The sequence below is a fragment of the Stegostoma tigrinum genome, chromosome 39 (genome assembly GCF_030684315.1).
Source record: "Stegostoma tigrinum isolate sSteTig4 chromosome 39, sSteTig4.hap1, whole genome shotgun sequence".
Lineage (NCBI taxonomy): Eukaryota > Metazoa > Chordata > Chondrichthyes > Orectolobiformes > Stegostomatidae > Stegostoma > Stegostoma tigrinum.
This window is the reverse complement of record NC_081392.1, coordinates 16,548,698-16,561,785: the sequence shown is the minus strand read 5'-3', so window position 1 is coordinate 16,561,785 and position 13,088 is coordinate 16,548,698. Positions and strand designations below refer to the sequence as shown.

At 41.6% G+C, this 13,088-nt stretch overlaps 1 protein-coding gene across 3 annotated transcripts in view; it reads right to left on the bottom strand.

Annotated features, from left to right (window-relative positions):
- LOC125447789 (SPARC-related modular calcium-binding protein 1-like) overlaps window positions 1-12,715 on the bottom strand; it is a 102,359-nt gene extending 89,644 nt beyond the window's left edge. The window contains exon 1 of one of the 3 annotated variants that reach the window (XM_048522509.2): window positions 12,124-12,715. In XM_048522509.2, coding sequence (XP_048378466.1) covers window positions 12,124-12,210 — 87 coding nt within the window. In that variant the 5' untranslated portion in view covers window positions 12,211-12,715. The remainder of the gene's footprint in view (window positions 1-12,123) is intronic. The other 2 variants (XM_048522508.2, XM_048522510.2) reach the window with 2 other exon arrangements.
- Window positions 12,716-13,088: the final 373 nt, after the last annotated feature.

Sequence of the window (13,088 nt, the reverse complement as noted above, 5' to 3'; positions counted from 1 at the left end):
GAAGAATTATGGACAGTACAAATAATAGTTTATGCCAAATTGTTACTGATGTATATTTCAAATTAATATAGAGCCAAATAAAACACAGTTTCTTTTTCCACTGTAGAAGATTCTTGCTGACATACAGACAGTCTCTTTGAAAAATAACTCATAGGCTGTTCAAACCCCATCTCCTCTCTTGCAGTGAAACACCCTCTACATTGATGCCAGTGGCATTAACAGTCAGTTTGAATGACTTCTCATAATTAAGTGAGGCTAAAACCAATGCAGTTTCCATATTTCCATACTTTCACATTCATGCAGGCATTGAAATTTTCTTTTATCAAAAAGTTTGTTAAAGGTGCAACAACAGTGCTCAATTTCAGAACAAACTTGTAAAGTAATCCATTCATGTCAACATGATAAAAATTTCATGTTTTGTTCTAGGTATGGGAAAATCCAAAATAAACAGAACTTTCACTTCTCAAGGTGCACTTGAACTTGTCACATAGTATGCCTCATTATTCAACTTTGCCTTATTAAATGCACTTTTAGTCAAATTTACAGCCAAATTGGCTTTTTGTGACTGATCAGTTTAGTCAAATGGTGAAAATGTTCTTCCCAGTTTTGCGAAAACCTATCGCACTGTCAATGCAAACAGAGTTTTATCGTCCTTCACTTACTTTATTGTTTAACTGCTGCTACATGGCTGGTGTATTTTTCATTCTAAATAGAATGACTGCAATCATAAGTCGGTATAGTGTCACAAAAGCAAAATACTTCTTCAGGTGTATCATTCACCAGAACTTGCAAATATCCTTGTGTGCATTGGTTTCGTTACGATGTTGATTTTGCAACAAGAACTGCAGAATCTTTATCACGCATCCAATTTTGGCACAATCACAATAGATGGGGTCCAGTTGCTATGACTCAATTTTAAAATGTCATTGTCCATCATGGACTTAATCTTTTCCTCACATGAGTTAATCTCTGGATTGAGTCTGCATAGATGTTGTTTTAATAGGTAACATAACCCAACATCAACATCATGAACAGAATAAACCATTCTTCCTTGTCTATCCCCACAAATTGATTTATAATTCTCTAATAACAGGAGACAATGGCCTAGTGATGTTTTTGCCAGACTTGTACTCCAGAGTCCCAAGTAATGCTCTGGAGAACTAGCTTCAATTGAAATGTAGAATTAAAAGTCTAAATGATGATCATTGTCATAAAAGCCCATCTGGTTCACTAATGCCCTTTAGGAAAGGGAACTCTGCCCTTACCTGGTCTGACCTACATGTAACTTCAGACCCATAGCTATATGGTTGACTCTTGATTGCTCTCTGAAATGGCGTAGCAAGCTTTTCAGTTGTATCAACTGCTACAACGAGAAAAAAAAACGGTGAATCCGGACCAGCTACTTGGCATTAAATAAGACAACAGGAAACGCAACACTCTTGACTCTACAGAATCTTCCTCATGAACATTTAGGTGTTAGTGCCAAAATTGGGAGAGTTGTTTTACAGACTAATCAAGCAATAGCGTGTTATAGTCGTACTTATGGAATCGTATCTTACAAACTATGCTCTAGACAACACTATCACCATCAGGACATACACAGCAGAGCTGTTGGCACAGTGGAATACAGTTGGGTGGGGCTGTCCCAGGAGTCCTCAACATTGACTCCAGAACCCATGAAGTCTGATTAGGTACAGGCTAATCAGCATCAAGTCAAGCATGGGCATAGAAACTTCCTGCTGAGTACCATCTAGCCCTACACCCACATCTGATGAATCAGTACACCTCTATATTGAACAGCCCTTGGGAGGAAGCTCTGAGGGTGGCAGAATGTACTCTGGGTGGAGGATTTCAATATCCACCACCAAGAGTGGCTCTGATGTACTACTACTGCCTGAGATGGCCATGTCCTAAAAGACTGGGTCTGTTACACTGGGTCAGCTAGACTGGTGAGGAAACTAATAAGAGCAAAAGCATCCTCTCAACTCTGCTGGCTGCAGATGCATCTGTACCTGACAAGACTGGTAGGAGCAACCACACCCAATCCTTATGTCCCATCTTCACATTGAGAATACCTCCACTGTGTTGGCACTATCACCGTGCTAAATGGGACAGACTTCGAGCAGATCTAGCAACTCAAGACTGGGCATCCATGAAACCATCAGGAGCAGTAGAAATGTACTCCATCACAACCTACAAAAACATAGACTGGCATACCCCGCACTCAACCATTAACATCAAACCAGGGTTATTCCCTGGTTCAAAGAATGCAGGAGCAGCAGCACCAGCCCCACTTAAAAACGTGTCAACCTGCTGGAGCTACAAATTAGCCCTATTTACATGCAAAACAGCTTTGTCTATTGCTTGCTGCTTATGCCAAGTGATTCCACAAATAGGTCAGATCTATGCTGTGCAGACCTGCCATGTCTAGTCATGAATGATGGTGGACACATACACAATCACTGGAGGAGGATGAGGCTCCACAAACATCTCCATTTTCAAAAAAGGAGGACGCCAGCACATTGGTGTAAAAGATAAAAGCTGAACTTCAGTCAGAAGTGTCAAGTGGATTATCCCCGGCATCACAAATGCCAGTCTTCAAACAATTCGATTCACTCCATGTGATATCAAGAAAAGATTGGAGGCATTGGAAACTATGAAGGCTATAAGCCCTGACAACATTCTGGCAATAGAAGACTTGTGTTCCAGAATTTACTTCACCCCACTGTTCCCGTACAGCTACAACACTGGTAATCTACACAAACATATGAAAGATTGCCCAGTTATGTTCTGTACACAAAAAGGGCAGGGCACATCCAACCCAGCCAATTGCCATCTAATCAACCTTTGTTTGATCATCAGTATAGTTCTGGAAGTTGTCATAAACAGTGCTATGAAGCAGTGCATGCTTAACAATAATTTCAGTTTGGATTCTGCCAGGGCCATTCAGTTCCTGACCTCATTGAAGCTTTGGTCCAGATATAGACAAAAGAGCAGAATTCCAGAGGTGAGGCGAGACTGGCTGCCCTTGCTATCAAGGTAGCATTTGACCAAGTATGGCATGAAGGAGCCCTAGCAAAAATGAAGTCAGTGGGATTCAGGAGGAAGACTCTCTGCTGTTTGGAATCCTTGATAAAAAAGAAGATGGTGTGGTTGTTAGACATCAGTCATCTCATTCTCTTGACATCTCTGTAGGAGATCCCCAGAGCGGAGTCCATGCCCCAACCATTTTCAGCTGATTCATCAATGAGAAAATAGTCTACACCTCTTCTTCTCACCAAAGTGCATAACCTCACACTTTCCCATATTGTTTTCCATCTGCCACTTATTTGCCTACTCTCCTGGCCTGTCCAAGACCCTGAGCAATGTCCACTTCCTCAACACAACCTACCAGTCCACCTATTTTTGTGTCATCTGCAAACTGAGCAACAATTCCCTCAGTTCCTTCTCCAGATCGTCAATGTATAATGTGAATAGTTATGGTCCCAACATTAACCCTTCAGAACTCTGCTAGTCACTAACTGGCACCCTGAAAAGACCCCTTTATCCATTCTGTCTGCCTTCTGCCAGTCAGCTAATCCTCTATCCATGCCAGTACGTTGCCCCTAACACCATAAGATCTTGACTTATTTAGCAGCCAACCAATGGCACCTTGTCAAGGTTACCTGGGAATCTAAGTAGATCACATCCACTGGCTCTGCTTTGTCTGACTTGCTCATTACCTCCTCAAAGAATTCTGACAGATTTTTCAGCATGACCACTCCTTGATGGAGCCATGCTGACTCAGGTCTAGTTTACCATAGACTTTCCAGTACTCTGCAATCTCATCCTCAATTGCAGATGCCAAACCTTGGGCGGAATGGTGGCTCAGTGGTTAGCACTGTTGACTCACAGTGCCAGGGACCTGGGTTGGATTCCAACCTTGGGCAACTCTCTTGTGTGGAATTTCTGCCGGGTATTCCAATTTCCTTCCACAATCCAAAGATGTACAAGTTAGGTGTATTGGCCATGCTATATTGCTCATAGTTCAAGGATGTTTAAGTACTTCAGGCATCAGTCATCACAGTGGAAGACACCAGTCATGTATCAGAACTTCAAGAGAGTCAGGGCAGAAGTGATTATAGTGCATTAGCCATGGGAAATGCAGGGTTACAGGGATGGATCTAGGTGGGATGCTCTTTGGAGAGTCAGCGTAGACTAGTTGGGAAAAAGGCCTGTTACCACACTGTGGGGATTCCATGACTAACTGCCAAAGTCAGGCTAACCAGCCTATAATTTCCCATCTTCTGCCTCTCTCCCTTCACATACAAGGGTGTTACAATAGCCATTATCCAGTTCTCTGGGACTCTTCCTGACTCCAGTGATCCTGAAAGATCATCACCAATGCTGCCACAATTGCATCCGCTGTCTCCTTCAGAACTCTGGGCTGCAGTCCATCCTGTCTGGGTGATTTAGCCACCTTCAGATCTTTCAGCAATCCAGCACTTTCTTCTTCGTGATAGCCACTACAATCACCTCTGCCCTGACTCTCTTGCAGTTCTGATACACGACTGGTGTCTTCCACTGTAATGACTGATGCAAAGTACATATTTAGTTCCTCCACCATTCATCACACCAGACTGTGGTGGACATCGACATTGAATAAATTTAAAGAGTTGCTAGACAGACTTTTAATTAGCAATGGTTTGAAGCGTTCTATAGAGCGGGCAGGAAAGTGAAGTCAAGGCTGAGACGTGATCAACCATGATTGTGTTAAATAGTAGAGGAAGCTCAAGGGGCTAAATTCCCTACTCTTGCTCTTGGTTCTGCCATTGGAATTTTATGAAGGACCCATAAAATTTCATTATGATACTCAGATTGGGCTACAATCAGGTGAACCACTACACTTTCCTCATTAGCTGATATTTGAGATGATCTCCATTCACAAATACAACATCTTTCAAATAATAACGTTCAGATACTGTTCCTGATTCAGTCGTGTCTGCTATAAGTTTTTCAATCTGTTTGTTGCATTTCTATTAAAGAATATAAGTTAAACATCTCAGCCTCATTCATTTCAACTTCATCTTTTTAGTTCCATTTTCAAAAATTACGTCCAAGAATTGAATCTTCAAATCCTCTCCATGCTCGTAGACTCCTTTTCTTCCTGTCTGATTCGCTGGGCCTGAGATCTAGTCACAACATAATCAGAAAACAATCCACATGGTCCTTTTGTAACATGTCAGTTTCTTCTGCCTTCTCGAATTATTTCACCATCCTCAATGAAGCTATACTTCTTGAACCTGCCAAATCATTTCCAAAATAAAATCATTCTTTTCTATAAATTTGTTTCAATACTCCCACTGCAACTCTTCCATTTACCAAGTCAATCTTTAATCCAACTCTATATAGTGGCAATGGCTTGTAGCCTCCATGAATACCTCCAACTAATAATTTATCCTTTTGTTTTGGTCCCTCTGGAAAACAAATAGTATCAGCAGCCAGCGTTAGTTACTGACTTGCCCCAGTGTCTTCTATACCTTTATTGCTTCACTTCTTTGATACAAAGCTAATGGAAATACCTGCCCTTTTGAGATAAAATACTCAGAGCCTCCAATGGTCTGCTTCTCTATTATTATTCAAAAAATAAATTCTATAAATATCCAAAGCTTTATTTCCCTTCTTAGTGCATTCACTGTAAACGTGTTCTCTTTGTACCACCACTACAGGTTTTAGTATCTACTTCCATTCCTGGTGCTTCCTTTTTTGAAAATTCATTGGACGTTCCTACTATGGCAATCGTTCTTCCATTTAACACCTAGCAATTGGTTTTAGTATATTTAACATTATGACATTGGAAGTATGTTACTTTTTTCAGTCTCACTTTTTGATTCTATGTTTTCTCCTGTATTAGTTTGACATCATTCTGTCTGTTCTCTAAAACTGGTACCTCTTCCATTATCTTTTCTCTAAGCTGCATCATGGCCAACTTATATTCTTTAAATTCCCTATCTCATTCAAGTTAGTCATTTTAATTCCATCTTCCTGTGTTTGTTTCTTTCCTGTATTTTCTACTGTTTTTCTTTCTCCTCTCTTTCCATTTCAAGTTTCCTTAAGCTTACGTCATCAGTCTTTGTTTATCTCTCTCTCCTCCAATTCAAGTCTTTTCATTTCTAACATTCATTTCTAAATTCAGGTTTCCTTTTTTACAGTTCTAAATATTAATTAATGACTTGCAAAATCTCATCCTTAAAGATCCTGCTTGCATTTCTACCTTCTATTTGTCTGTTAATTCTCTCAATTTAGCTTTAGTCAGATGTTCAAAAATAATCCACAGTTCCAACTCTCAGAAAACCCTTAGCAACATTTGAAGTGATCTTCAAACTCCTGTGCAATAATCTTCAACACAATACAGCTGTTTTATGCCTGGAACCACCACAAAGCCTTATGATAAAAGAAAGACACAGGTTCCTTTTAAGTCCAGTGAGTTCAAAACTCCCTCCGAGAGCACTGAATTGTTACAATCCCAGCTAATAATATTATTGAACATGTCAGATACTGAAACAAAATCTGGTTTGATAGATCATCACTATCAAGTGGGCTTGATGGGCCAAATGGTCTACTCCAGCTCCTATTTTCTACGTTTTGCTATGTTTAAACTCTACCTGCTTCGGTACCAATAAATATCTTACCTGGGAAAGGCAATACAATGGTCACTGTGGGAAAATGAAGTATAGCATTGGTTCAGCAAAAATGCTGTTCTGACATTAAGTCTGTGGCACATTAGAGAAAGCTGCACATACAGAAAACTACATCATACCCGACCTTAGAGGTTCTTGACACTGACACATGCTGTTTGCAACAGAAAACAATTCCCTTTCCCAACTTGATAGAAAGGAAATCTAATCAGTGGGATTGCTTCAGGAAGATGTCTTGAGGAGAAGGATTGTACAAACAACTCAACCTGAGGCAACATCATAAAACTCCAAAACACCAAAAGGAGCTGTTCTAAATAAAGGTCACCAAACCTGAAATGTTAACTCTCCACAGGTGCTGCCAGACCTGCTGAGTTTTTCCAGAAATTTCTGGGCTTTTTTTAATCATGAAACTCCGCTTCAGCGGCTCCATGTTGGGAAGCAGGTAGACTATGAATAATTACTGGGATGGAGGCCTACACAATGCAAGAGAATTGAATCCACCCCTCTTCATTTGCCTCCAATCCCAACCTATTTTCTGGACTTGGGATCCATATTTTCTACAAGGTATATTCCACCATGACTTCCGTTATCAGAAGGAACCTGCCAGCGTAAGGCTATAAACTACCATCTTGCAGGGATGCACCAAAAGAGGTAGCAAGGAAATTAAAAGTGCTTGAGCTGACTTAAGCCCAGCCATTCAGCAGGTAAGCTCTTAAGCTTAACTTGGTGCATGAGATTTCTACAAGCTCCTACCCCTCTCCTGGGAGACCACGTGACCTTCATCACCATTTCCCAGTGTCTAGGGCCACTTTGCACACAGCAGCATTGGAAAACAGCAGTAAGTGGAGAAGATGGGGATGAAATTCTCTAGGCTCCAGTGCTACTTGCATACAGGAAGCAAAGAGGTTTCCAGCAGATACAGGGAAAACAAAATCCTATTTGTAGTGCCATTAGGCCTCACTGCCTGAATTTTGCCTCATTCTATAGAATTATGTGAACGCAGCAAAGAATAATATTAAGCAGGCTTTGAAACCAAAGTTGTACCAAATCCCTCAGGCTTCCAACGGGCAAGTCAAGTTACATTGACATATCTGGACTTGGAGACATCGGTAATTATTTTAAAATACAAGAATTGCTTCTCCTCAATTCTTAAATCTAACATTTAATCAAGACAGCAAGGTCAGTGGAGTCCTAACCAAAACACTGACAATACTACAAACATGGAGAGGATTTGAAAATTCAATTATTGGACGTAATTTTTGAAAATGGAACTAAAAAGATGAAGTTGAAATGAATGAGGGTGAGATGTTTAACTTATATCCTTTAATAGAAATGCAACAAACAGATTGAAAAACTTATAGCAGACACAACTGAATCAGGAACAGTATCTGAATGTTATTATTTGAAAGATGTTGTATTTGTGAATGGAGATCATCTCAAATACCAGTAAGGCTCTAAGCAGTTAGTGTGTGTATGACTCAGATCTGTCTATAGTTAGTGTACTATTCAAATCTCAATGTTAGATGTCAATAGTGATGTTATATAGTGCCATCTGGTATTTGCTGGTATAAGTCAAATCCTACAGCAAAATAGTGCTTCAAATTACCCACTCAATATTTAAAAAGGTAAAAAAAAGGGAACACAGTGAAACCTCAGATATTTTCACAGTTAGTGGAAGCTTCATAGTACTAGTAAAAATAAGAATCAAGATGCTTCAAAGGTCCTGTCAACAGTGTTTACATTAATTTGTCAAACTTCTCAGTTTGAACTTAAAATTGAAAGTTTATGAAATGTAAATGCTGGCAGCTCACACTGGCTGCTGGTCTGTTGATTGGGCAGCCACACAAACACACATTCTCCCTTAACCGCACGCAAACCTGCACCCATATATTGCCCGTACAGGCAGGCCAGCCCCATTTGGATAGAGGAAGTGATTCAGCGTTATGCTCAAGGCCTCACTGGTAAAATGGGGCGTTCAGACAGACACCTGGGAATCACTGGCCCAAAACTATCCAAAGTGCAGGAGGAGCATCCGGGAAGGCGTGGAACACCTGGAGACTTGCAGTTGGGAAAAGGAAAAAGCCAGGCGAAAACAGTGAAAGGAACATGCTACCACAGCAATGCCCCAGCCACCCCCTTCCCAGGACCATCACCTGTCCCAAGTGTAACAGAGCCTTGGAAGTTGCATCAGTCTGCACAATCACTGAAGATGATGCCCCCACACACACCCAGTTACATTTAAACTCCTTCAGAAATAAATTTTGCAGTCTCAATTGAAGCGAAACATTGTCTGATTTGATCTCGTTAATAATAATTTGTATTTAATCGCATCATTTCAATCCTTCAGCAGATGAAAAGGGCGGGGTGAATACAGAATTTGCATATTTAAGAAAAAGTCCGCGTGATTAAAAATGTTTGGCAAACTTTGTTTAAATGTGTTCACAAACACCTGATGTGATGCATGAATCTTGCTGGAATGCATTACTTCTTCGTGACATTACAACAAATTTATCACTGAAGGCGGGGCCTGTGGGTTGCCCGCAGTGATCAAAGCTGAATTGAAAAGCGTATCAGAGATAATGGGAACTGCAGATGCTGGAGAATTCCAAGATAATAAAATGTGAGGCTGGATGAACACAGCAGGCCAAGCAGCATCTTGTGCTCCTGAGATGCTGCTTGGCCTGCTGTGTTCATCCAGCCTCACATTGAATTGAAAAGCGGCTCATTTCTAATTGTCTCTGCCGTCAAAAGGAGTCACTGCGTTGTGCGAGATAACAAGGTGCAGAGCTGGATGAACAGAGCAGGCCAAGCAGCATCGATCTGATGAAGGGTCTAGGCCCGAAGCATCAGCCTTCCTGCTCCTCTGATGCTGCTTAGCCTGCTGTGTTCATCCAGCTCTACACCTTGTTATCTCAGATTCTACAGCATCTGCAGTTCCTACTATCACTGTGTTGTGTGTATGTGATTTTAATGTCCATCTCGCCACGCGAAAATGAGATTATTCTTGTAGGCCTGCTGTCCCCCATCAAGAAGCTTGGCCATTAAAGAAAACGAATTAGAATATATACGTTATACTTGTATTCATTTTTTTCCACAGTGAGGGTATATTTTAGGAATGCCTGTTATTTTTTTTTCATTTCCAATCTCCAACTGTGTTGCCAAAGAGATTTATGAAATAAATTTAACATTGCTCCTTCTTCACCGCAACCGATCCCACTGACCCATGGTGTATAAAAATGTATGCCTTATTTTCCACTGCCTAAACTGCTTATTGTGGTAAAAAAATATTCTATGTTCCGTCAACCCTCTGTGCAAAGAAATTTCTTCTAACCTCTCCCAGCCCAACTGAAGGAGAAGAATTCAATGAGGAGTGATGGAAATGTGTCGTCTGCTGTGAAATCCGTGTTTCACTCCAGAGATGTGGTTTGTAGCGAAAGCAGGCCGGTTCTGCTACTTCGTGATGAGAATGTTTCACTGAAGCAATGAATCTTCCCTCATTTTTTCGCCAAACAGCAGGCAATCAGATGCTGAACAAACAACTGCCTGAGAGCACTGTGATAAAATAACCGCTCCCGACAGCAAATCCATTCTCCACACTTACCTGATCGGTATAACACATTGAAGACTCTTCCCTTTACAGAAAACGGGAAGTTTTGCATTTTATGTAGCGTTTTTTCTCACGACCACCCGGCATCACGGAGCGCTTGACAAGCAATGAAGTACTTTTGAAGCGTAGTCACTGTTGTCATGTAAACAAGAATCACTTAGCTTTCAGGAAATAAAGGTATTATGGAAATATATTTAACTTGAGTTAATTTGCAATAGAATTGCTAAGGAGAAGGTGTCGGCGGAGAAATGGTGAAGGGAAGCATTTACTTTTTAACACCCAGAGGTCACCGCAATTTCCAGAAAGGTGAGTTTGTTATACTGGGGACGTGAGAAATGAATTTAAATAATTTTTACTGTATTATTGATTATGATATAGTTAACTGCTATGTTTTAAATAAAATGTGCCATAATCATATGGAACGGGCAACAGGGTATTCACTCTAAAATAACAAAGTGTGGAGCTGGATGAACACAGCAGGCCAAGCAGCGTCAGAGGAGCAGGAAAGCTGAAGGGCCTAGACCCGAAACATCAGCTTTTGTGCTCCTGAGATGCTGCTTGGCCTGCTGTGTTCATCCAGCTCCACACTTTGTTATCTCGGATTCTCCAGCATCTGCAGTTCCCATTGTCTCAGGGTATTCACTCTGTCGTTCATTGGGTCTGTGAACTATTCGATTAGTTCCAGTCCTCTCTTCGCCCTTGGTTCTATCTTTTGTTTGACCGATTTCAAACCAGTTATCAGATTTTCTTTTCAAAGTAACTGTTCCTACCATATTTTAAGACAGTGCAATCGAGATCATTGTGACAGGCAGGAATCGTTTTCCTCATCTCCACTGCCTCGTGGCCCGCAGGTTTGTCTTCCCTTCAGCAAAGTTCATTTCGGATTTCTTTGAGCCCTGCAGATGGTGGCTAACCTGCTGTTCATTTCCAGCAAGTGCCCTTTAACAGGTTGATTCAGGCTCTTCACAACAATCTGGTGCCTAACACTGCGACCTCTAGGGGAAACATTCACAAACTGAGGCAATCCCTCACAATCGTGCTCTGAGTGCTGATGGAAATTCATGAAATTGTCTGAAACTTCTGCGTGACGAGTTTATTAAAAGGAGAACAAATCGTTCGCGAAATAGGCATAGTTTCCTTTCTTATTCAATTTAGAGCAGTTTTACTGAAATTCGCCCCCTCATTGTGCACAGAGAGACAGGAGGAAAGGGCTTTGCGCTGCTGTCATCCGGCCGATCACAGCCTGTTCGGACTCGCCCCGCACTGAATGGACGGAGCCGCAGGAACAACTTTTACACAGTTACAGCAACAGATTACACGCTCGCCAGCCAAAACTCCACAATGTGCATGTGTGGAACACTACAGCTGAACACTAAATATTTGAATTCTGGATTTCAAAAATATCCCTAAACGCAGGTTAATGTAGAAATGGAATACTCTTAAATAATTCCACTTACTTCATTTTACGCTTCCCCTTAACTTTGTGAAACATAGGTTCAAATTATTTTCAATCTTTCTTATTCCCAACACTTAAACCGTATAGAATTCCCCCAAATGTAATAATGAGTCCAATATGAAGGATTTGTGTGTATTTCCCTATAAAGTAAATGAAGCATAGTAGTGCTTCAGTTAGTTCATTGTATTTGGGACAGTGTTGCGGCGTTGTAACTTGTATAAATGCAAGTTCTGCCTGACTGTATTGGGAGGAAATCTGCCTTCAAGCTGATTTTAAATAGTTATAACTATATCAAACAAGGAATGAGTTATTTTATCTCAGCGAATGGGCTTGTCTGGTAAAGTTGGGAAAGGCACTCTCCCAATTTGGAGTCTGCTGCTTACCAGAGTCCTGTCGAACCGATGAGGTTTGGAAGTTGCAGGGAAGCCAAAAAGCTCAATGGTCAAAAGGACGAGAGAGAGAGGCGACATTCCGAAGCACAGTACGGATGGAAAGGGAGAGAGGTTCCGGAAAATCAGAAAGTGTCCGTTTCCACGTCAAAACAAAAGGCTCGGTTTCGGTGTGAAATTTCGCTGTCACTTGTGTGAGATAATAAGTCGCCGCCCGTCACTGGAGTACATAGACCTGAATTATCGTTCTCTCTCGGAATGCTGGTTGCCCGACTGAAGCTGTTCTCTCAGTCCGTGATGCCTGGGCTTTTGACCGCCCACCTTCGCAGCTCTCACGAAGGGTGATCGCTGCCACTTTTAACGGGACTGTTTGGAACCAGTCGACCCACGTGGAAAACGAACAACCCCACCCACTTCGGCCCCAACCCTGCCTCCCATTGTCTGGAAACCCTGCCCAGCGATTCGTTCCAGTTGCTATTCCCGTCCGGATGGTTGTTAGAAAGGCACACTCTTCCATGTGCAGCCCGGCATTTGAGTCTAATCGTTTCACAATTCCGTCTTTTCTTTATTCCCACTCACGTCTCGTTTCACGTAAGTCTATCCGCCAACACATCAACCAAGGATCTGGCTCAGTTCACATCACCTGTAGGACCCAAAGCACCTCACCGATCATGAATTATTCTTTGAATGTCAACTCCCTACTCTTCAAAAGTTTAATATCTTGCCCCAAGGTATCACCTATGATCTTCCGACTCAGAGGCGTTGGTGCTGGAACTGAGCCAGTCTGATTCATAAGCTTGTCTTTTAATCAAGTGAGAAGTGAGTGAAAGGGGATTCGATCTCGGCTTGGCCTCTCCATTCGTCTTTTTGGTGCCCAGCCTCACTAATGGCACTGGTAATGAGGTGGTGTCTTAGTTCAAGAATAGGGCCGCATTTAGAGCACTTGGTTATAAGATTCA